This window comes from Mustela putorius, unplaced genomic scaffold (assembly GCF_011764305.1).
Source record: "Mustela putorius furo isolate JIRA1106 unplaced genomic scaffold, ASM1176430v1.1 tig00003834_pilon_pilon_pilon, whole genome shotgun sequence".
Classification (NCBI taxonomy): domain Eukaryota; kingdom Metazoa; phylum Chordata; class Mammalia; order Carnivora; family Mustelidae; genus Mustela; species Mustela putorius.
In genome coordinates this window covers 37,854,372-37,880,281 of record NW_025421987.1, presented here as the reverse complement: position 1 = coordinate 37,880,281, position 25,910 = coordinate 37,854,372, and the positions used below count along the sequence as shown (strand labels likewise).

General features: G+C 42.6%; 1 protein-coding gene across 1 annotated transcript in view; it reads left to right on the top strand.

The window, feature by feature from the left end:
* Positions 1 to 10,254: 10,254 nt before the first annotated feature.
* Positions 10,255 to 25,910, top strand: part of CCDC80 (coiled-coil domain containing 80) — a 34,062-nt gene continuing 18,406 nt past the window's right edge. Inside the window, exons 1-3 of the mRNA XM_004761451.3 lie at positions 10,255 to 11,058; positions 11,508 to 13,411; positions 21,361 to 21,517. Coding sequence (XP_004761508.1) covers positions 11,519 to 13,411; positions 21,361 to 21,517 — 2,050 coding nt within the window. The 5' untranslated portion in view covers positions 10,255 to 11,058; positions 11,508 to 11,518. The remainder of the gene's footprint in view (positions 11,059 to 11,507; positions 13,412 to 21,360; positions 21,518 to 25,910) is intronic.

The window sequence follows — 25,910 nt, the reverse complement described above, 5'->3', positions numbered from 1 at the left end:
GGAGAAGAACTTTCAGGAACTAACTTTGTAAGTAGACAGTCCACTATTTTTGTGTTTTTATGACACTTGCTTCTTTTCTACCTTTTTTCCTTAGATAACAATTCTGATGACAGGTATTTCATTCAAATATTTTTTTTTTCCTCAAAAGTGAGCCAGGGGGTCGCCTGGGTGGCTCAGTGGGTTAAAGCCTCTGCCTTCGGCTCAGGTCATGATCTCAGGGTCCTGGGATCCAGCCCCTCATGGGGCTCTCTGCTCAGCAGGGAGCCTGCTTCCTCCTCTCTCTCTGCCTGCCTCTCTGCCTACTTGTGATCTCTGTCTGTCAAATAAATAAATAAAATCTTTAAAAAAAAATAAAAGTGAGCCAAGGAAATTACTTCAAGTCATACACAGTAATTATAGTAACCAGACTCAAGGCAAACTATTCACCTGGGGTAGCCACTCTCCAAATGTTTGAATTTTCTGTGAGGGAACCTCTATTTTAACACTTTCTCCAACAGGATGCTTGCTGTCTCCCCAGGCATTTTGCTTCGCATTTGAACAGCTCTGGTGTTACAACATTTTCCTTATAGTAAGCTGAAATCTTATCTAATATTTGGGCATATGAGAGTACAGCTGTCAGGATGCTGGAAAAAACACAGTGGGGAAAAGGGAGGAAAAAGATCAATAGGGTTATTTTTGCCATGGAGGCAAATTGAGTTTGAATAGTTGGGTGAACATTTAACTGGCTTACTGCATTTGAAAACACAGAAAAGAAATTGTTCTTTTAAGTATCTGTCAGATTTTCATGCTCTGAATATCTATAGAAAAAATAGTTTGAAATCTGTCTAAGTACTTGTGTATTTTCAATAAACTGCATAAATATTAAACATTTAAACATAATGAAGTATTTGTTTTTCAAAAGAAAAAAACTCTAAGAAATAACCTGTCGATTTAAAATCCTTTTTTTTTTTTCCTCTATGTCCATCTATATTACTTACCGAGTGAGAAATGCTGATAATTTAGACATACTAGCTCACCACGAACAGGTGAACGTGTGTCATGTTTTATTGCCTATTTTGAGACAACACTTAAATTAAAATAATTAAAAACTACCATATTTTAAAAATCAAAGGCATTATTTTATTTCTTCTTTTAAACTTTATTCTATTTTTGTTGTTGTTGTTGTTAAGGAAATGTTGAAAAAGAAAAACAAGACTGGGGGTATCATATTGCCTGATTTCAAGCTTTACTACAAAGTTATGATCACCAAGATGCATGGTACTGGCACAAAAACAGACACATAGACCAGTGGAACAGAGTAGAGAGCCCAGATATGGACCCTCAGCTCTATGGTCAAATCATCTTCAACAAAGCAGGAAAAAATATACAGTGGAAAAAATTCTCTTCAATAAATGGTGCTGGGAAAATTGAAAAGCTATGTACAGAAGAATGAAACTCGACTATTCTCTTACACAATACACAAAGATAAACTCAAATTGGATAAAAGACCTCAACATGAGGCAGGAATCTATCAAAATCCTAGAGGAGAACATAGGCAGTAACCTCTTCGACACTGGCCACAGCAAATTCTTTTAAGACATGTCTCCAAATGCAAAGGAAATAAAAGCGAAAATGAACTTTTGGGACTTTATCAAGATCAAAAGCTTCTGCACAGCAAAGGAAACAGTCAACAAAACAAAGAGGCAACCACACAATGGGAGAAGATATTTGCAAATGACACTACAGAAATTATTTTATTTCTAAAAATAAAGTTAAAGGCATAATTTTCTTTCCTGCTTTTTTTCTTTTCTTAAGTTTTAAGTTATAGCCAGGTTAATTTAGGTGCAACATGGCAAAAAGAAATGATTTCCATCTTAATCCAAGTTTACACTCAGGAAAACTTTTATAATTACGTTGTTAAAACCCTTAATTAATGGAATCACTGCTCAATTTCCAATGCAACTGCACTGCTCTTTAATTGAATACAGAAGCTCTGGGGCTCTGCTTTCTCTTCCTACATGGGGATGTTCACCATTCAGTGGACCCCATAAGATGTGTCTGGGGAGTTTCATAGTTCCCTGCATTTTGTGCAGCTCACATTCAAACCATCTTCTTCTAAAGACTGTGGACCTGAAGGTCATGCATTTCTCTTGCTTCTCTAGGGTACCTTCACACTCATCTGTTGGTTAAAGTTCAAAACCTTCTTTGCAGGAGGAAATCCCAGGGTCCCAAGCTCCACTCAGGTATTATACTGAGGGCCTACCATCTCATGACCGCTTGCAGCTTGATCCAACTTCACAACATCAGCAGGGTTCCACAATTACTACTAAAATCAGTGCCCATCAGCAGGTTTCCAAGGTTACTGCTAGAATCAGTACCTATTTTTCAGCCCACTTCTAGACCAAGGGAGCCTTGAGTTTTCTCTCTAAAGTTCTTTGCTCACAGTTGAGGAATTTGCAGCAGGAATAAAACATTGATGTTTGAGGAAAATTATAGTGACAACCCTTTAGGGGATAGATTAGAAGGATGGGTCTGGTGGCCAGAAGACCAATTGGAAGACATTTGCTGCTGTAAAGGTAAAAGCCAACAGAAGACACAACGTGTAAACACTACTCTGGCTTCTGATTTCACGGCAGATTGGCCCAAAATAGTTAATAGGTGACTCCTCCTCAGTTTTTAACCATTTCTCTTTGTGTTTGGAGCTTAGCACTTCTGTCTGATCTTTTAGTTCCTTCCCACATCATTCCAGTAAGCTGTTGCCTTAGGCTGGATGTTCTTGTGCAGTCACTGTTCCCCTCTGTCCTGATTATCTGAGAGTTAGCACTGTGGTAGGCACATCGCATACATAAAAAATAGCCATTTACAGTCCAATCCATAGAGACGGGTCAAATAGTGGTTTCCAGGGACTGAGGAAAGGAAGGCAACAGAGGGAAATCATTTAATAGGTAGAGTTGCAGTTCGGGAAGATGAAAAAGTTCTGGACATGGATGGTGGTGATGGCTGCAATGGGCATGCACTCGTATTGCTCAACTGGACGCTTACATATCATTAAAATGAAAAAAATCATTAAAATGTAAATGTTATGCTGTCTATATTTTACCACAATGAACAAAGAAATAAAAGAATGAGAACTTCTGGGGCAAATCAATCCAGAATCTTGCTCTACTTCAAGATACTTTATTTGTGTGAGCTAACAAATTCCCTATTGTTTTCAGCAGTTAGCTCTGGATTTCCTGTAAGTTGAACCATGAAGCACTCTAATAAAATCATTGTTAGAGAAAAGTTGAGCCTTTTATGTAAAAAATAACCATTCTCATTTTTGGAGATGAAGAAACTGAGAGGTTCAGGGAGGTTGACAGCTTGCCCAACCTTGCCCAGCTTCTCACACCATTAGTGAGCATGAACCTCGGATTCTAATCTAAGGCTTGTCCAGCTGAAAATTTTGTGCTGATGAATATATGGAACCTCCAAATATGGGAGCTGGGAACTGCTCCCCAACCAGAAACAGGAATTTTTTTTTTTTTTTAATCTAAGCCCTTTCTCTTGTTTTCAAAGCAGTTACTTACCAACATTTATTTGTACTGACTGAATTTCCTGGTAGTTAACGCCAAGACTCCTGCCAAAATCCATCATCTCAAATTATCTATAAAGGGGACCACATGCTTTTATTTTCCATGCTTAACTTTTAAATAAAAATAATATTTAAAGCTTTGGAATGTTACCTGTTAGCATATTCAGAATGAATTTTGAATTTTTAAACTCTCTTTGAAGACCACATTGTATTTGATCTTTATTCTGGAATTCTTGCAACAGATTTTGGTTAAGAATATTTAAGTTATAACAATATAGTTTTTAAACAGAGATTTCTGGGGTGTGATTACAAACTAATGTGACTTTTTAGAAAACAGTAGAATCCAAATTCATATCATTGACATCAAAGCAAACATCTTGGGAAAATGTATATAGCGATATTTCAATTATCCATTCACTGAAACATAAGAAGTACTTATTCTATGTCAGGTGCTCAAGAATTTTTGAAATTCTTTTTTTATATTTCTTCCAAAGCCAGTTAATGAACGATACAGAAAGCTTATTTATGTTTTTACTTGATAGAGAACAAGAAGGAGAACACAGAGGCAGTGGGAGAAGCAGACTCTCTACTGAGCAGGGAGCCTGCTGTGAGACTCAGTCTGAGGACCTAGAGATCATGACTTGAGCTGAAAGCACATGCTTATCCGACTGAGCCACCCAGGTCCCTAGAAAACTTATGTCATTATAGTCATCTATTATTTTGACCACAGCCAGAAATATACAATTTTGTCATCTACTTTATTCAGTTGGCTTGTCTTCTAGAGACTTCAGGCTATGACTAAAACCCAACTCCAACTTCAGAGGTTGAAGAAGTGACAAAGTGGAGGGTATGCTAAGATTCCTTTACACGTAGTGTACAGCTACTCTGGTAAGGTTGGCACTTCGTAATAGCTGATCACCCCATCTTAAATAGTACCTTTCTTCCTTCATTTGCTATTACTTTTCCCCACGTTGCTTTTCTCTATAGTGCTTATCTCTCACTGAGAGAATGTGAGTCTCATGAGGGCAGAGACTTTTGTCTGTTGCCATATTTCTGACACCGGAATAAGGTTCAACACACAAAATGTGCTCCATCTACCGTGGGATTGAAGGAACGAATAAAACGAGGATTTACATTACTTGACACAAATGTTTGGCTTCAATTTCACAATTCCATGACTCAATGCAAGCATAAGGTTCCATTTTGATGACTTACAGTGCCATGTGCTCTGTTACTATTATTATTATTCAATAAATGGAGATAAAGTGATTGGTCCATTAGCAGTGTAGATTCTTTTCTTCTGTTCTTTCCTACTTTAAGGTGATAAGTCATAGTTGGGTTGTTTTCTGAAACTTTGCTGTCTCTCCTTTTAACTATATTAGATCAGTACAAATGTCCCATTTTTGTACCGTAACTGCATGCAGGGTGCTAAGAATGCAAAATAAGTGTAGGGTTACTGCATGTTTTCAGAAGCTTAAAGATGTGCTTGGAAGGACAAGAGCCAGTATTTGAAGTACAAAACAATTAGAAGAGTGATGTTCTGCAGAATACCTTCACAGAGAAAGGAGAACGGTTTGTGCGGGGACTTCTCAGAAAACACTGTGAAAGAGATGGTACAGAGCGTGGACATTGAGAAATGAGCTGAATGTGGGCACATGTGGTTAGGACCTGCAGAGAGAGGGTCAGAGGCAATATGTGATTCAAGCTGTGGAGCAGTGGAAAACAGCACGTCCTCTTGCCTTCCTCCTACCACATCAGCTTCTCCTCCTCCACAATCTGGATTCCTCTTCTCATCTTTTAAATATTGTGTTTTAGGCCACAGGACTCTTCCTCTCCATGTGTACTCCTTAAGTGATTTCTTCCAGCCTCATGCATGAAACAGCCTCCCAGATTTATAATCCTGGCCTCAGTCCTCCCTGACACCCAGACTCATGTACCAACTGCCAGCTTGACCTCTGTACCAGAGTGTCTAACACAATTTTCAAGCAAGACATTTGTCTGTTTCCCAAGCTACTAGTATCATCTCTGTCTTTAAAGTGTATACCAAAGAGGATGGCATTTCCGCACCCATACTCCTGCTAGCAGCCTAATGTAAGCTCCCACACAGTTCACTTGATCTAGTGCAATGTCTTCCTAACTGGTCTTCCTGCTGCCATTGTCCATTCACCATGTAGTATCCATAGTGATTGCTTCAAATTATGTATCAGTTCTGGCCACCTCCTTGTTTACGATCCTTCAAACGTCACTCGTCCATGACACGCTTGTATAACAGAGTCTTCTTCAGTGCCTTGTACCAGCTATTCCCTCCACGTAGAATGTTCTTCCCCTTCCCCAGTACTTGGGTGTATAGCTCTTCCAGCTTCACTTAAGGCCATTATCCTTGACATCTGTCTAAGATGGCCATCCTCCCTCCATCGCGTTTTATACCCTTCTCTTTAAAAACAATCGCTTCCAAGCACTTATTTAGGTACAGGTGTATTTTTTTTTTAATATTCTTGTCTGTTTCCTACTATTGGAATATAGTTTTCATGAGGTCAGGGAGTGTTTGTTCATTGCTATATCCCTTGTGACTACAGCGATGTCTGGCACTGAATAAATATCTGTTGAGTGAATGAATTGCCATCTTGTTGGTTAATCCCTGTCTATGTAAGGTAGTATTCTAGCAATGTGATCAAAACCCAGAGGGCAGGCTCAATACAGAGAAATGACAAGTGAAAGATGGGGTGATTCCAGCAGAGAAAGCGCACCAGACAGAACCAAGATGGGGACTGAGACAGCAAGGATGAAGGACTGTCAGGTAATCACACACCTCCTGCCGCTCAGATTATCTTGGACTCATGTAGACTTTAGTGGATTCTAGGGCCAATGAAACATACCAAACAGGATTTTCCAGTGCCATGCAGTAGCTGCCATGGGAAGCCTCTTTCTGGGGAAAAGCCTGCTCCAGGGATAAAAGGAGCAGTCTCCAACAGGAGTGGACTCCATGCATATTGGCTGCAGCCATTGTCAGCACTGAATTTTTTCATGAGAAAGTTGGCTGTAGAAATATAATTGACAATTGTTTGGCTTCTCCAGTGGGAACATCTAAGGGGGAAGAGACTTCCTGGTTCTGTATCATTCCTGATACAAAGTCTGCACTCTTGGCAAAATTTGAGAGAATGGCTGAAAGAAGGGAGAAAAAAATGGACCATTGGTCTCTTTTTGGCTATACCCACAGGTGTGCAGAGCAGCATAATTAAAATTTGCCTCTTTAAACCTGATTGACAGGAATCTTTTGCATGCATTCAATGGCCAATGGCTAAGACTTTGAACACAGTACTGTCTATCCCTTGCCAACCTGGAACTAACCCCCACGCAGCAAACTGATAAGCCCACAAATTTAACCTCTTGCATCGGTATTGATGGAATGGCAATCAATACTGATCTAAATTTCAAATCTTAACATTAAAGATTTAAAATGAGCCATTAAGTTATTTACATAGTTCCTTAATTTCTGCTAGGACAACATCTTTCAATTTGTTCTAATTAGGAGTTCAACATTCTCTTAACTAAGTAACCTTCCACTTGGGGGGAAAAAGTGCCTTTATGCCCTCCTCCCCCAGCAAATTCTAAAGTAATTAAAAATAAACAAATAGAAAAAGAATATTTATAACTGCTCCCCAAGAGTTTGGGCCATTAATATTTCTTATTTTTATTTATCTTTTTAAATACACACATTTATCAATTTTGGATTAAACATGTGACCCTGTTAACATTCCAGAAACAATTTCAGAGTTTCTTTTTGGGGATTACTCTTTCTCAGAGCCTCTCTGGGCTGGCAGCCTCCTGAATTTGCACACCGCTGGCTTTCCCCTGGTCCCTGTTGTTTATTTCTGTCATTGTTCTGCCCTGTGAATAGTGAGAAAGAATAGAATTCTTTTTCATGCTGAAGGACGTAATGTGGTCTTCATCCTTAAGACTGAATCTTTGATTAAGGTCTGCAAATGAAAAGGAAAAGCACATAGCAATCTTCAGTATATAATTCCGCATCTCTGCCACAAAAGTGTGATAAAATGGCTCTGCTATTTCCCAGAGGTTTAGTCCTAGGTTGCTGAAGCCTTGGGTTATGTGAGTCTGACCAGTTAGCACACCTCCTTTTGGATGCCTCCTTCCATTTACTCCAACTTCCATCAAATGGCTACTCCCATCCCTGTGTCTCTAATGCCTGTGTCATTGTTTTGTGCACTCATTTCCTTTCCTTCCTCCAAATCACTATGCAGCCAGTGTCAGGCAGTTTCAACACAGTGAATTCCCAAGGTAGTATTTCTAAATTCTACTTTCAAATGTTATTCCTTTTACCTTTCTCTGACTCGACATCCATCTCTTCCAAATCTCTCTTCTCCGCTAATGGGTTAATGTCTCTTTTTTAAGTTACAAGGGAAGAAATGGAAAGATCTAAGAGAGAGATTTTTTTAATACAGAACTCTTAAATCTTGGACTAGAAATTGAGAATCTTTACAAACCATGATAATGATTTATAGGATTTTCTAACAAACCCATGCTTCTTAATTGCTCTTATTAAGTAAGTGCTTTATGGACTTCTGAGGTTTCAGGGAAGGCTTTAGGCATTGAGGTTGGAAAAATTCTGAATAGGCAGAGAGAAACCCCACTTTGCTAGTCTGTCTGAGCAGAGAATGGGGAATGCTGAGAAGACCTGGAGGTGGTGCAGTCGGCTCTATCCCGCCTATGTGTTTAGCGCGCCATCTAGTGAGGCTCACGGAAGGGAAGAAAGTCTGAGGGCTCCAGGAAGACACAAACAGCTCAAGGTTGGGCTGGCTTCCCCTCTGGGTCAAATTGCCATGGCAAAACTGACTGTTTTCAACTCTACCAGTGCACAGCTGACAAATGTTGTGCACATGGTCAGCAAGTTGGTGGAAGCCGTGGGATATTTAAGGAAAAGGATAAAAGACTTTAAGGACCTCTTAAGAAAGGAAAAAAGTACTGTTATACAATTATTCCAGAAAGTGGGTCTCTAAAATTATAAGTGCTCCTGTTGAACAAACCATTACTACTTCTCTATGAATACTAGAAACACAAAAAAGGAGTTGAAAGAAGAGAAAAAAAGAGAAAGCATGGGAAGAAAATGAAAGAAGGGGACCGGATAGCATAGTACTTTCTAGGTAGTTTTAAACCTGGGCTCAAATTTCAGAGCTTATGATTTGTGTGAGGGTAGGCAATTTATTTAAACTTACTAAGCTTCAATATGTCCATCTATAAAATGGGTATCATCCCACCTATCTCATATAGATGATGTGAAGGATAGAGAAAGATATATATATGAAAGCACCAAGCCCAGAGATGCATCGGAAAATGCTCAACCAATGGTAGTGTTATTGGTGGGGAAAAGACAAAAGGAAAAGGGGAGGAAAGAAGTAGGCTCAGTAAAGGATAGCACGGAACACACTATGATGTGAGAAGGGAAATAACATCTACGACTGTCCAACATAGCCAAAGGCATAATTTATTTGATCAACTGAGCAGATGAATCCCATGAGAAAGGATGTCTTCTACAACTCTAGTGGACAGAAGTTCTCTGTCTGAAGTCCACCTTTGTTACTATACTCACAAGTGTCAGAAAGAGCTCCTCCATAGGAGTGCCCTTCCTCTTGGCACCCCTTGGTCTCCAAGCTGTGGGTTGAAAAGCCTACACTCAACCTTTAGGGGTTGAGGTCTGGGGTCTTATATGAAGCAAAGGTAAATGTGACCAATCAGAGATGGGGCTGGTCAATGGGTAGCAATTAGGAACCAGGTGAGGGTAGCCACTGTCATGGCCTAGCTCAAAGGAGTCTTCTGAAAATCCTGGTTCACCACTGCTGTAACAATTAATACTGACTGAAAGATGCTCTTCAGACACTGGAAGAAATATCTATATATCCTGAGTCACCTACTGTCACCACCAAAAGCTGATGCCCCTGGCAGATCCAGGAGGTGGATCCACAGAGTTGCCTCAATCTCTTCTTCAGAGTTGCCTCAATCTCTTCTTCAGAACCTGATCTGGTGACTTCTAAGGATTGCCTAAAACACTCCAGACTCCTGACATCTCTGGAAAGCACAATCCTGCACTGTTTCCCCATACTCCCTCACACATCCATGGCCTCTGAGGAAACTTCTAGCTTACCATCTCTAGCCAGAGCCCAGGGCTGGAGATCGTAATTCTCTTCCCCAGATGTAATGACCAACTACAGTCTCAGGGGAACAGCAGCCATCGCCTGCCATCTCTGACCTTTTCCCAGCTTCCTTCTATGCTAAGGAGAAAACTACGAACAAGAACTCAGTAATATGATCCCCAATTAGCATAAAATAAAAACAACCCAGTCATGTTTTCCATAGGCTTTTCCAACCTCAAACTAAACACATAAAACAGGGAGAAAGAGATAAAAATATATGCACTGAACTATTAATATATACACCATCCATGGACGTACAGCCAAGCACTCTGACCCAAATGAGTATCTGTCTCTAGGAAAACCAAGCAGCCAGATACAGAAATCTGAGAATTTTCCCTTCTCGGTGTGCAATGTGAGTCCAGACAGGAAGGGAAAGTATCCTGGTTCCTTGGTATGGAAGGGGTTAAGTCCTCAGCCATCCTATTCTAAAGAGATTTATGATGATGTGTAGTGTTTCAAAACTTTCCCCCACCCCAAAGAACAGCCCTCCCCTTCCCCACCGAGGCCACTCTCAATGTGCCGAAGTGGGAAGGAGGTGGTGTTTTGCTGATCTGTTAAATTCTTAGTGAAGTTCCCTTGATTTCCAGCGGCTGCTGTTGTTTGAGTTTGGTTTGGATCAAAACTGAGGTTGTCCTGGCATTTCTGGGACTGGGTCCAGGAAAGAGGAAGAAGAAAAAGAAGGAGAAGGAAAAGAGGAGGAAAAAAAAAAAAAGTGGGGAGAAATAAAGGAGGGGAGAAGCGCAGGAAAAGAAAGTCCTTTTTCAACATCACATTCCTGTGTTTTGCCTCAGCCTGGAAAACATATTAATCCCAGGGCTTTCACGCTCGGAAACAAAGGGACTCAGCCAGACTGTGGGGGAAAGGGTGATAAGAAGGATTCTGGAACTCTAAAGAGAGAAAGAGCAAGATTCAAGAATAGCTGGGACTTCACTTTCAGGGGCGCACTGTGTTGTCGGCACAGGGGACTGCTACACACAGACACACGCACGCGAGCAGAAACTACAGCCAAATGGAGAGGCAAAGACTCACAAGGACAGCTCCTTTCCCCTCATCCTACTTGTCAAGAAGGTGAAAAGACAGCCAGAGGAAAGAAGAAAGCAGTTCGGCCCTCAGGTCAGGACAGGCTGTGGGTCCGTGGCGCCTTTGGGAGCTGGAGCTGCAGCACACCCCCCTTTGTACTGCTCAGCCGGGCGAAGGAGAAAGAGGCTTGGGAGGAAAAGTATTTCATCTAGGAAACTGTCCTGGGACCACACTTCAGATTGCCTTTTAAACCCTCTGCATTCCATCTCCATGAGCCACAATGTAAGTGTGTAATCCTTTCTGTCTTTGGTGCGTTTGTTTCTTTGTTGCTCCTTTGAAGAAATGAAATAGGAATGTTGTCACAATTAATATGCTCAGTGTGCCTTTTCTCTGGAGCATCAGAGAGCCCGGTGGAAACAGGGCAAGCATGCTGAATGGGGAGCGGAGCTGGGTTTCCTACTTAATGTAACTGTCTCTGTTAAGCACTAACAAATTACAGGGGTTTAAAAGCAACAGGATCTCATCCTTTTTTCCATTCCCTGACCTCCTTTGCTGCTTCTCTCACCACCCCTTCCCCCACCCTTTGGCCAAGATAGAGAAAAAAGAAAATGCCCAGTTCTGTTTGCAATTAAATGATTTTCTTTTTCTTCTTTTTCTTCTTCTTCTTCTTCTTTTTTTCCCTCCCACTCCCCCTGTCCCTTTCTGTCTTTTGACCCTGCTGCCTTTCAAAGTGGACTGCACAATGACATGGAGAATGGGACTCAGTTTGACCATGCTGTTGGCAATGTGGCTGGTGTGTGGATCAGAACCCCACCTCCATGCCATGAATAGAGGGAGCCCTGGAGGGCGGAAAGCACCTCTGGTTTCCCCAGCCAACAGAAGGCCAGCTCGGCTTCTGAGGCACACAGGGAGGTCTCAGGGAATTGAGAGGACCACTCTGGAAGAACCAAACCTTCCGCCTCTCCAAAGAAGGAGGAGTGTGCCGGTGTTGAGAGTAGCTCCCGCGACAACTGCGCCGCTGGCCCCCCAACGCATCACTGGGGCCCCGGTGAGACCTAAGCAGAGACCAGTAGCCCCGAGCTCTCCCCGTGACATGATCCGAGATGAGGGGTCCTCCGCTCGCTCAAGAATGTTGCGTTTCCCCTCTGGGTCCAGTTCTCCTAACATCCTCGCCAGCTTTGCGGGGAAGAATAGGGTGTGGGTCATCTCGGCCCCTCACTCCTCCGAGGGCTACTACCGTCTCATGATGAGCCTCCTGAAGGACGACGTGTACTGCGAGCTGGCGGAAAGGCACATCCAGCAGATCGTGCTGTTCCACCAGGCAGGCGAGGAAGGAGGCAAAGTGCGGAGGATCACCAGCGAGGGCCGGGTCCTGGAGCAGCCCCTGGACCCCAGCCTCATCCCGAAACTGATGAGCTTCCTGAAGCTGGAGAAGGGGAAGTTCGGCATGGTGCTATTGAAGAAGACGCTGCAGGTTGAGGAGCGCTACCCTTATCCCGTCAGGCTGGAGGCCCTGTATGAGATCATCGACCAAGGCCCCATCCGCAGGATTGAGAAAATCAGGCAGAAGGGTTTTGTCCAAAAATGCAAGGCCTCTGGGGTCGAGGGTCAGGTGGTGGAGGAGGGGAACAATGGTGGAGGGGCAGGAAAGCCGGTGAGCAGTGAGAAGAGAAAGGAGGACCAGAGGAGAGCCCAAGTCCCACCAACCAGAGACACTCGGGTGAAGATGCAGAGAAAGCCGGCCACTACCACGGCCGCCCCTCCCCCGCCTCCTCCAACCCCAAGGGCCACCACCCTGCTTCCTGCTGCAGTCCCAACAGTGACCCGGGCCACCTCTCGGGTGGTAACTGCAGCTGCAAGATTGACCACCACCACGGCCCTTCCCACCACCCAGAGGCCCTGGACTCCCAGGGTGCACCCCTCCTCAGATGCCCACAGGGCCCCGGTGACGGTGGAGGTGGCCCCTGCCAGGGAGCCGGTGGCCTCAGAGAATCTCTACCCTCAGCCCAGGAAGGATCAGCACAGGGAGAGGCTGCAGGCCACCAGGAGGCCCAGCAAGGCCACCAGCTTCGAGAGCTTCACGGCTGCCCCTCCCACCACCATCTCCGAGCACAGCACAAGGGCGGGCGCCGGACGTTTCCGGGACAACCGCACAGACAGACGGGAGCATGGCCACCAGGACCCAAATGTGGTGCCAGGTCCTCACAAGCCAGCCAAGGGGAAACCTCCCAAAAAGAAAGCCCAGGACAAAATTCTTAGCAATGAGTATGAGAGTAAGTATGACCTCAGCAGGCCTACTGCCTCTCAGCTGGAGGAGGAGTTGCAGGTGGGGAATGTTCCCCCCCAAAAAGCAAAGGAATCGAAAAAGCATGAAAAGCTTGAGAAACCTGAGAAGGAGAAGAAAAAAAAGGTGAAAAATGAGAAAGCAGACAAGTTACTCAAGAGTGAAAAGCAGGTGAAGAAGGAGAAGGCTGAGAAAAAGAGCAGGCAGGAGAAAGAGAAGAGCAAGAAGAAAAAAGCAGGTAAAACAGAGCAGGAGGGCTACCTGAAACCCACCACCAAACACTTCACTCAGAGTCCCAGGAAGTCTGTGACGGATCTGCTGGGGTCCTTTGAGGGCAAACGAAGGCTGCTTGTAAGTAATCTTCTCCCCAGCGTTGTTCTGTGGGCTGAGGCAGGGCATGCTAAAGTTTGCTTTGTTATTTTTCTTAAAATCATGTTGCTGGATGGCAGACTGTGGCTGATTCCGTGCCATGTAAGGGAGATCAGGAGGTTTGTCCAGAAGGGGAGCCAGGCCAGGTGCTTCTTTTGGTTTAGTGCTCTATGAACCTCAGTCCACACAGGTTTGTGACCCTAAGGTCCAGACTTAATGGCCGGGAGCTCTTAGACATAAACCCAGGGAAGCACATATGCTCAGCTTCTTCCAAACCTGTCAGTATCCATCATCCCCTGTCCTTAGCTCTCTTCCAACAGATAGTTCTGGGTAGAGCTCTCTTTTACCAAGTTCAAAGAATAAAAGAAGATCAAAGGAGTTCCTAAAATGGCATGCATTGACTCTTGTCATGACTTAGGAAAAGGACATATCACTTCATGAGCTTAGGAACTAGAACTATGTGTATGGGGAAATGGTAAAATTTCTCCTTTTTCTCCTAATTAGGTCTCTATCAGAGTGGAAGCCTGAATGAGGAAAAAAAGACAGCCGGGGTGGGGAGTGGGTATGACTGGGCATGGGGAAGTATCCTTGTTGGCCTGACCCTCACCAATGCTTTAAAACCAGGTAGTTGAAATCTTCTTTCCTTAAAGACTGCCTCCTGCATCACTGCCCAACTTCCAGTGAGAGGCCAAAAAGACAGCATGGGGAATTGGGTTAATTGCTCCAATTTCCAATGTGCTAGGGAACAGATGTCAATTTCTCCTGAGCCTCTGTCAAAAGTGTCCCTCCGTGAGTGTGTGTGTGCGTGCGTGTATGTGTATGTGTGAAAGGAGACAGACAAACCTTGCTCCCACTTTGCCTGTGTTTCTGAAGCCACTGATACAGAGCAAGTCATAGATCCATCTCAGGAGCTCTCTCTTTTGGCCATTACTAGCCTCCATCCAAAGCATAACTGAAGAATCTAGTCAAGCCAAAGGAAGCCTTTGGACAAAAATAAATTCATCCTAAATGTAAGGGCAGTTCTTATCAGCCATGTAAGAATGGCTTCTTTCTGGGACGCCTGGGTGGCTCAGTTCATTAAGCGGCTGCCTTCGGCTCGGGTCATGATCCCAGCGTCCTGGGATCAAGTCCCACATCGGGCTCCTTGTTCTGTAGGGAGCCTGTTTCTCCCTCTACCACTCTGTCTGTGCGCTCGCTCTCTCTCTCTCTCTCTCTCTCTGACAAATAAATAAATAGAATCTTAAAAAAAAAAAAAAAAAGAATGGCTTCTTTCCCTCCCATGTCTCCTTGTGCCCTCTTTTAGGGCCCTTCCAAGATTTCTACCCCTTCTTAATGTTGTTATTTTACTCTAGGCTATCAAGGAGGAGAAGGTACAGCACGATCACTTCAGAGAAAATTATCAGTAAATTAATGTCAGGCAGTGTGGGTCAAGAAGGATTTTTTTTCCAATACATGGGTGAGAAGGAGACACTTCATGCCACTGAGGACAGCATTTGTCCTACTAAAGGCACAGGGTGACTGCACCCCGCATCATTACCACCACCACCACCCCCCATCCCGCCACCCCCACCCCCCCACCCCACCCCCGCCAAGAGATAGGCACTTTTCTCTCAAGGCATCTTGGGGCTTTTAATTTTTCCAATCTGGTCTAAATTTGGATTAATAATCTGAGCAGAGAGGCCCTGGTGTCCATTTATCTTTAGTGGTTTCAAAAAGTTTAAATACGCACGGTTTGAAATGTTGCTCAGAGCAGAGTTCCTAGTGGTGTTTATCGTGGGTAGGGCATATCCCAAAATTCTCTCAGCTGTTTCACAATGGTGCATCTATGCATTAGAACAAAATGTAAGTTTTCATTGATTCTACAGGTTTGTGTGTGTGTATGTGTGTGTGCTGTTACGCATTTTTGTATATTTCACTCATTTTTAACCAGAGCTTTAAAATATATAAATTAGCAGAGGAGAGGCTGTCTGCTAGAGTAGTTTACTTGGTTACTAACCAGCTACTTGGTTATTTTCAGAGTACATAAATCTAAAGGAGAATATTTTAGTCAGAGCCAAAAAAGTCATTCATTTCAGAGGAGAATTCTACCTGGGACTTAAATGTCTGTTATAGACATTAAGGGAGCCAACTGCTCTCTTTGAGGTATGGGCAAGTCTGCACAGTATGCTCCTCCCGAGGACCGAGGACTTTGTCCAGCCTGCTAAAGCTCATCACCCAACCCTGGTTGTTTAGCCAACAGGGCAGGCAAAGTTCTCTTCATGGGCAGGTTTTTTGCAGGGGGAAAATAATCATGGGTAAAATGTCGGGATTGTAATTGTGCACCCGTCTGGCAAATACTTGCATTGCCCCTGGTTTGTGAGTCCAAAGAAAGAGGTTTTCATACTCTAGCCCTGATATTAGTCATGCCTTTCATTTCTCCCCTTTCGTTCTACTCGCTTAGTCAGGGATTTGAAAGCCCAGCTGGGTATTTTCTGCTTTAAACCGTGTCCCTGATCATAAATTTCTAGCAATTGAAAATTCAAACGACAGCCTCTGCTGATGTCATGTGAGACAAACCAGAAACCAACTGGGGTGGCTCATAGCAGCGTTGCTCTTTGGGGCTGGTGAGAGAACCAGGTTTGTTATTAGGAAGAAAGTACCAACAGGAGGGGGTTCCATCTCACCATCCCACGTGTGCCCAGCTGATGATCATACCAGAAATTTGTTGTTAGAAGAGCTAATATCTAAAATAGGCACTGATTAGAAAAGACAAGATGAAATAAACATGATATAATATCAAAAGATGGAGAGAAAAGGAATCTGTTTCACCAGGCAGAGGGGAGACTTGGGTTTCTGGGTAAAAGAGCTGGTTGGTGCCATTTATCTTTTTTCCACTTATTTTTCCTATTACACATGCTGATGTTATTCAGGAAGTGCAGGGATTCAATTAATATTCATTAAGACTTCTCAGTCTCCGGGCTATAAAAGGAGGTCTGACGAGATACACCTCCAACTGGCCTCAACCGAACCCAGTGTGAGCAAACTGATGTGAGGTTACATTCTAAGAAGTCACACTGGACTTTTAGCTCCTCTTTCCATTTCTCAGTAATCAGCTACAATGTATCATAAACCCCTAGGGCTTTACATGTATTTATATCATTCTTTGGATGAGAAAACATCATGTAGCTCCTCCTTAACCCATTTTTTTAGAGAAACAATGGTCACCATGGTGAACAGCATCTGAGGGACCTTCCAAGGAGCTGCAGGTAAAACCAGGTGTCCTATTCTGAGACCAGAGGTCAGTCCTTCAAGAGCACATCTTGCAAGGTGCTTTGCCAAAGCTGTCTGGTTTAACTCTCATAACAATCCCATGAGGAAGGACTCACTAACTCCACTATATAGTCAAGGAAAAAAGCTTAGAGAGTTTGAGAAATTTCCTAAGGTGCGTAGCTAATACATGGCCAAGTCAGAATTAGAACTCAGGTCCCTTTGATTTTAAAATTCATACTCCAGCCACTCCCGCCATTCTGCATCCTCTGAGTGTAAGCCTTCAGTGGACATATGACATAAAGTGAAGGAGAAACTGAGAAATCATCCTGTTAGTTCATCAATTCATATGTTTTAAAATTCACTTTTAACCTAAATTACTCAGGTAAATGGTAAGGTCTAACAATTGTCAATATTTTGTGCTAAGCAACAGTGTAGAGTTTCCGACCTTATTGCCCAGCTGGTTCTCTGCACCTGAGCCCTCTGGCCTGCCTGGGGGTCAGTCGAGAATAATAGATTGAATCCCAGTTAACTTAACCCCTCAGACTGGTTGGTGTCAGTTTAGAGTTGACAACAGTAAGAATATAGAAACACTGTTTATCATTAAAACGTTGGACTATGTGGTGTAGAGCTGAAAAGCCATCATTTTGTGCCCTGAGATGTACCTACTTGTCACCTAGCAAGAGGCCTTACACTGTGGAATTACATAGACTCAAGATCAAGTTAAACGCTCTGGAGACAATCTCCTGTAATTCAAGTAGCTTCTTATTTTTAACACTACCTCAGAAATTTGGATATTGAAACAACAATCTATTTATTTGGTTTAATTTTAGAAAAGTATATAAAGCTTTGCTTTACTAAGGCATACTCCTAGCTTGAAAGTTATTTTTCAGAAATCTGTAAAAATCTAGTGTTTTGAGCCTAACACAGTGCTTAAAATAAGCTGAGACTTACTATATCTTCCCTTTAGCATCTTCTCATTCTTGTTTTTTCCCTTCACTTATGCAAACTGGCTCCATTATATTCTGAGGCTCCTTGTGCCAACATGCCAGTTGGAACAGAAACATAAAATAGAACCACAACACAATTCTGAACCCATGATACATGTCCTGATTTATACCACCAAACTGGAAAGAGGCCAAGTGTCAGACAATAATGCTTATTGAGAATTTCTAGGATGCTCTTTTTAGGAAGACAGAATTGGACATGGTTACATTTTTTTTTAAAGATTTTATTTATTTATTTGACAGAGATAGAGATCACAAGTAGGCAGAGAGGCAGGCAGAAAGAAAGAGGGGGAAGCAGGCTCCCTCCTGAGCGGAGAGCCCGATGCAGGGCTCAATCCCAGGACCCTGGAACCACAACCTGAGCTTTAACCCACTGAGCCACCCAGGCGCCCCGGACATGGTTACCATTTTAAACACCGTTTGAAACACTATCAAACTTAACAGCAAAGGGGAAGGAGATGTCAGCACACAGGGAAAGAGTGGCTGAAATATGTTCATGTGATCAGCCTCTACTACTGTCCCTGATGCTAGCTTGAGCAGCAGATTAAATGCAAGGGGAAAGGGGTCTTTAGCAACTGGTTCTCAGGGGTCATCTAGACATTCTTAAGCAGGGGACACTACACCTCACCTCTGGCTGACGTGATCTATGGAAACTAAGGAACATGGGCCAACATTTGAACAACAATTGAAAGGAGAATGTGACCATTGAGGGCTAGGAAAGATGTTAAGGAAGATGCTGCATTTGAAGACTTCTTACCTGTAGTTAAGGTGGAGGGGAGGGGAGAGCTTTTTGTGTGGAAAGGGTACTAGGGGCCAAGGCAGAGGAAGGAATGAGAGTCAACTCTTCAGAGGCAACATACTTATATGTGCTTATGTGCACACAGCCTACAACACACACACACACACACACACACACATAAAATTTTTTCCCCTTGATTCTCACTCCTATTTTCAGGGAAGTTGTTGCATTATAAAGATGCAAAAGCCAAGGTTCAGAAAGTTAAGTGGCCTTGTTGAGATGGCCAGTGTTGAACTAAGAACAAATGCAGTCCCTCCCACTTTAACTACACTCATCCTTTCTCTGCCACTCTGCCCAGATTCCTTTCATTTCATAACAGAGACCAATCTGGCTGCAGGGTGAAGAGGTCATATAAGGGAGGAATAGGAGGAAAGGTTAGCAAGAGAGAGTCTGGGGCCAGGTTGCAGGAGGGAGGAAGTGAGTCATGCAAAATAAATGTCACCTCAGGGGTAGGTTAAGGCATCCCTGGGCACAGGTCCTGAGGTGAAAATAAACATCAGGGTTCTTTATTTATTTATGTTGATTCCTGCTGGGTATCCAATGCCCTAGGGCTACTGTGTTCAGAGGTATTGAGAGAAGCTGCCAGGCCAGGAAGGATGGGCTTCTGAATGATTCTATGTTGTCTGAAGTCCCAGTTATTCACAGGAGGGAGAAATAGACCAGAGGGAGCTGTGAGGACTCTTGAAATCCTGTCCTATCATCTTGTCCATGGGCTGTAAAGGTCCATGGCCAAGTATGATAAGAATAAAATGCAATCTATGTATGGATTTGAAGTTACAAAAGCAAGTAATTATCAGTCATCTAGCATGTGGACAGCTGTGCCCTAGAGACTCCTCTAAGTACATTCTAAATATGGGCACATCCTTCATTTAGAGAAGGGAATCCAAAGTCATTACCAGTAAAGCTTATCTTTGTTCCTGGCTATTTTGTATTTTCATTTGAACATTCATTTATTTCAAAGTTGGGTGTTTGTGAGCAAAGAATGGCCTGGAAAAAAAACCTTAAATATACCAACTGAAAATAAAGCTCCAAGGTATGAGCCACTATTAAAACCTGAAGAAATATGTTCAAATGTCATAAAACCAATTGAAAACTAACAAACAAAGCAAAAATACCATCACCGTATCCTTTTATAGCCACCCTAAATCTTTTTTAAGGCTAAGTATGAATCAATGAATAAATTTGGGAAAATATTAATTTTCCTCTTCGGGAATTACATTTCTAAAATAAGCATGGTCTACCCACCCTGTCCACCTGAACAGGCATATAAACACAAAATCAAAAATACACAAAATCATGACCACTTAACTAAATATAAATAACAACCTGAGGGGGGAAAAAAGCTACATCCCAGAAAAATCTTTGTTAATGTCCCACTCAAAAGTTATCGAACACATTTTGATTTCCATGAGGGATAGTATTTTGTCTGGCGCAGGGAATTTATAAAAGAGAAAGCCTGCAGGCACCAATAAACACATCTCTGACAGAGCAGTATAAATAGCAGTTTCAAGTCGGGAGCAGATTTATTAACCGTTTTGATTAAGTGTTTGGAAGGGATTAACAACATGGCAACTTGCCTTCTGAAAAATGCCATGCTAATAGCCCCAAACTTCAGAAATCTTTTATAAGGTTAGATGAATAAATAGAAAAGTGGCTGACAAATTTGAATATTGTCAGGTTTGAGAAAGGGTAGAGAGGCTGGGCTCTAAGCCAAATGATGAGTTTGCAAAGGGTCATGCAGACAACAGTCTAGGGAGCTCTTTAGGGTCAGAGAGCTCAACAAAAGACCTGCTCATCATCAGAATGAAATGCCACATCCTTCCACCTCCAGGGTGAACCATGACTGCCCACTCATGGGGTGTGGTACATAGTTCTGGTCTCTGCTCATGAAAAACCTGGTAAAATTGGAGAGGGCTCAGGAAAAGCCTACAAAAAGAATCAAGGAAGTAGAAAAGCTTTTATATCCAGTTAGATGGAAACATTGAGACATTCCTAGAGCATTCAACAAGAGCCCTAAAAATGAAGGGTATTCTCCTTTTATCCAAAATTATAAAATCTGCCTTCCCAGATGTCTCTGGAGACTGTCAAATCTCTTTCTTTTGCTCTGTCTTTTCCTCTTTTTTCCCCAGAAGCCAGGGGTTGGCAGTGAGCTTCAAAGACACACAGGAGCTTGTTGAAAAATGCCAAGCCTGAATTATAGAAAGCTGAACCAAAAGAGCAAAATCCACCCTGTTGGGGGTTCTCCAGTGTCAAAGAGATCTGCCACAAACCCTGTACAGGCCCAGTGTGGCAATGAATATATTCTGTGTAAAAAATCATAGGTCAAAAGGCCATCCTAAAAACTTTCTGCGAGATTGTCTATTAAAGTATGATTAAGAATGAAACAGAATCTATGTATGGATTTGAAGTTACAAAGAGTATGAAGCTCTCTCAACCCTGTGGGACATGAAACAAATGAGTGGAAACCACTGAATTCACGAGAGCAGTCCATTAGGATAATAAAGCTCAAAAGGAAGGAAGGGGGATAGCACTTGCTAACAATGACTGCATGTCCAGTATTCATGTAACAGCCTTGCAAAATAAGTATTCCTGTGAAGAGTTCACAAATGAAAAAGCTAGGACACATGAAGACTAGTACTAAAGATAACTAGTGAGAATAGAAAACCCTAAGGTATCTGGAACCATTTAAAAAAGGGGGGGGAGGAGCTTTCCAAATGGCTTGTTTGGGCCCTAATTACGGTAACTGTCCAATAGAACACTTTAGTTGACTCTCGTGTCAGTCACTACCGGCCCTCTATTTCAAATTCTCCCCTTGGACTTTGCCTCTGTGTACGACTATCACTGTGAATTAATATTTGCTTGCCTCCTCCCATCTCTAGCTGATCACGGCTCCAAAGGCTGAGAACAACATGTACGTGCAGCAGCGAGATGAGTATCTGGAAAGTTTCTGTAAGATGGCCACCAGGAAAATCTCCGTGATCACCATCTTTGGCCCTGTCAACAACAGTACCATGAAAATCGACCACTTCCAGCTAGGTTCTCTTCAACATTTTAATTGCATTATTGTTTTTCTCATACCTAAGGTGGGACAAACTTTATGGGAGAGGTCAGTGGGGCATTAAGAGGATCATTCAGTTATTCAGAGGGCCCTTTCCTGTGGTGACAAAGGTCAGTTTAACAGCCTATTTACGTAACTATTCTGGATGGTTCTGGTGTAAGTTTTTGGCACGTTACAATGAAAAAAATATGCAAGCATTCTATGGGTTGAAAGTCAATAAGGCAGAGAAAAATGAGAGAAGAAATACAGTGGTGGGAGAGCCAGAAAGGTATGTAGACAGTTTCCTCTGGCTCCGGAGTCATCTAGCCTGTGAATGATACCATCTGATCTTCCTGCTGCTTTCACACTGCAGGTGACTCACTCACAGATGGGGACCTGCCAGACCTTTGGAAGCCCTTGACTCTAGTCTAGCAAGCCTAGGGAGGGCAGAGAAAGGCTGTTCAGTTAAATAAAAAGTCACTGAAAGTATGGACTGAACTGCACCCAAATCCTTTTGGAGAGCCAAAGAATTTGGCTGACTATAGAGTTTTCACAATTTTTCATATTAATGGTGCATGTGAGGCCCATGAGGCATACAGCTCAGCGCTGGGCAGCTGCCTAACTCCTTGCAGTTCTCATGGGAATGTTGCAAGACTTACTGTGAGTGGTTTGGTTGCAGAGTCAGAAGCCCCAGATCTGATCCACCCAGTTTCTTCTATAATTATTACATCTCTGGGGCGTTATGTCTTTAAAAAAAAAACAAAAAACCTTTTTCCCTTCATGCATTCTCTACTTTTTAATTTTTTTTATTTTAACTACAACTGAAGTCCTTCATATTTCACATTTGCAGATCCTGCATATTTTTCATAAAATACATTTACTCAGAAATAATATAAAACATATTTTCCCATTAGTTAACATTTAACTTCAATATATATAACACATTATCTCACAGATTTTTCTGTCATGTGATCTTGATGTAATAGAATACATAGCAGTCAAAATTATGTCATATAATGCCAATTTGGTTTGGATATTGTCTAGCTTCTAATTCATATTTTTAAAAAATTGTGGTAAAGAGGCACTTGGATGGCTCAGATGAGTAAATGTCTGACACTTGGTCCCAGATCAGGTCTTGTTCTCAGAGTCATGAGTTCAGGCCTCATGCTGGGCTCCACACTGGGTGTGGAGCCTATTAAGAAAAAGAGAGAGAGAGAGAAGAAAAGAAGAGGAAAGAAAAGAAAAGAAAAAAGATAAGTTTGCATTTAAAACATGTGATCCCCAATTTTTTTTTTAAAGAGGGAAAGAGACGGAAATGTGGAGAGGCAGAGGGAAAGGGACAGAGAGAACCCTAAGCAGGCTCCTGACACTGAGTTTGATCTCACAACTCTGAAATCATAACCTGAGCTAAAATCAAGAGTAGGATGCCTAACCAACTGAGCCACCCATGTGCTCTGAGCCCTATATTCTTAACTAATTTTTAAGTGTGCAATACAGTATTGGTAACTATAGGCACAATATTGTATAGCAGGTCTCTAGACCTTATTCAAATACGATGTTTCAGTAATCCTTTGTCTATTTTTATTAGCTCACCTTTCCCTGAGTTAGCTCCAAAGGAAAATTAATACCATCCTTTCCAATGTCCCACCATAGAACACTGTGGATAGGTGATTGGTTTTGCGGACATCAATCCCTATGCTGTGTCTGTGTTTGGGAGGGAGTACAACAACAAAGCCCTTAACCACCACAATAATAATCATAAAAACAGAAGACAGAAAAGAAGTTCTAGAGTCAGACCAGTTCAAATCCACAGTCCTAACTTATCTGTTGCGTGACTCTGGGCAAGTTGGTTCCTAAACCTCACCCTAGAAAATAATGAAACCTATTTCACGGGCTATGGTGAGGATTTAGTAAGATAATGCCTATAAATATCTGTCATATAATAAATACTATTATATGATCTGGAGATCAGTGAGCTGTCACAGGGACTAGAGCACCTATGATTAAAAAGAACTTGGAACTGCTTTCTGCTAATGACAGAATGTTGACAGGGAACCCTCACAACTGACCTTCCAGGTCACCAGGTGCATTATGATTCCTGGTAACAAAACCAAAGCCCAGAAGATTAAGACTGCAAAGCCACCTATTTAGTGTTTAACTGAGATTCAGCCATTTACTTCTGGATTTTTCAAATAGTAGCAAGAGCCAGTGAGCTTAATTACAGTCCAGATGTCTAGAGAGGAAATAGGTATTCAGTCCAGTGCAGAAACTGGTGCTGGCTGGTGATGAAAGGCCTCCCCTGCCAGGTGTTCCCAGTGTCAACTGTGTTGCCCACCAACCCTTACACAAAGAATCCTCATTCCTCATTTCAAAGAAGCTTGGAAAAATCATTATATGTTCTACTTCAGCCTCTATGTGGTCCCAACTGTTAAAAGCATCTGGTGCTGCCTTGGCAAATTTTTAGCATTAATCCTGCTGTTTTTTAGACATCTGGATTGAATATAGGCTGTAGAGGCACTGAGGGGTTTTTTCCTGCCCTATTGGAAGTCAGGTGTTGTGCATTGGGTGTTTGCCTCTCACTGAATGTTAGCTTGGACATCATCTGGGGGCAGGGCGCGGCTTCATTTTTGATCCTCATTTAATTCCTGGAAGGCCTTTCTCTCCTTGTGTTATGTCCCAGTTTACCCTCCTTATGGGAAAGGCTGTAGAACTTTCAGCCAAGACTGGGATCCAGCCATGGGAAAACAGGAATTGGCGTCCACCATGGACTCAGTGAACCAAACTCTAGCCTTGACCAATTTTCAGCTGGAAATCTATCAGATGGCCTTACTTTCTTTAAAAAAAAGAAAGTCTACTCTTCCAGACTTATACTGGGCCCTAAAAAGAGAGCCCCACATCCAACTACACTGTGGGCTGTACTCACCAGCTGGTCTATTTTGCTAAATGTATTTGGACTATAGGTGATGGACCTACAAATACCTAGAAATTTACCTTAAGATTTCAGTCATTAATCTAATGAAAGTCACTCATGCCTGAGCAAATTACAATGCAGACTAAGCCCCTGTGGTTTTGCCATCCAAAATAACATTATACAGGAGAGTTTAGAAAGATACAACACACAAAAGCATTCTCAGTTGTTATTGGTACTTAAAATATCAATTGGACAGAAAAATTGGTGTACATATGAAGAGGATGGATAATTGACAAAGAGGGCCAGAGAGAAAGAAGTAGCTGGCTAAAGGCAATTTGCTGGGGCGCCTGTGTGGTTTAGTCGGTTAAGCATCTGCCTTCCGCTCAGGTCATGATCCCAGGGTCCTGGGATTGAGCCTGGCATCAGTAGGGAGTCCGCTTCTCCTTCTCCCTCCCCCTCTGCCTCTCAGCTTTGCTGCTACTTTCACTCTCTCTCTCTCATGCTCCCTCTCTCTCAAATAAATTTAAAAAAAATTAATAATAAAGGCACTTTACTGCAGAATGGAAAGAGAAATATGGGGAAAACACAGGAAGTATGTTCCTCACTTAGAAAGATACAGGGATAAAAAAAATATTTGACACTGATATCCAATCACCAGCTTTTAAGGGTTAGAACAGATAGGACTTTTTATGGACAAAAAAAAGTTCTTTGAAAACTTCCTTTGAAAGAGGAAGAGTTTGAGTGTATGAAAAGGGGGGTAGAAAGTTGATGGGGCTGGGGCTGGAATGTAACAACAGGACAGAAAGTGATTCCATAGTCATACGAGTAAGGAAGTCATGGGTGAGTTTCTAAAATACCTTTTATAGGTGAGAACAACAGATTCCATCTCAGCCTAAATATTCCCTTTCTGTCTCTGATTCTGTTGAAGAGAATTGTTTCTTATGGACAAGCCTCACTGACTCCATAACAATGCAGAAATGTCACTTTCCTTGGGGAGCACCTGAAAATTTGACCCTTTGCCCCAACTCTTCCTTTCATCATGGTGACAAAGTCTGGAAGTTGCCTTCTCTAGACTCTGCCACCTTGTGCTGGGAGGCCAGGCTGCATGAGTGATCAAGATTTCCAAATCCTGGCTGGGTGTGCCTCTCTGTTTATTCAGTCTCCGATTATCAATCACTGTGTGCCTTCGAAGCTGGCAAGCACGCCGCCACCTGTTCAGTCATCCCATTTCACTGCCCTCCTGCCTCTCAAGTGTGTCAGTGTCAAGATCAAGCCCTGATGATCAAGGGGCAAAAAGCACTTGATAAGTCAACCATACGAAACAAGTGCTTGAAGAAAGTGATGGAGGGTTAAGCTCTTCCAATGGCAGAAGAAATTTTTTATTTTTATTATTTTTTTGTTGTTGTTGTCTCTAAGAATTGGCTAGCCTTGGGAGGGGCCATCTCTCCCCAGTCAGAAAGGGTTTTTAAGATGTCAAAAGA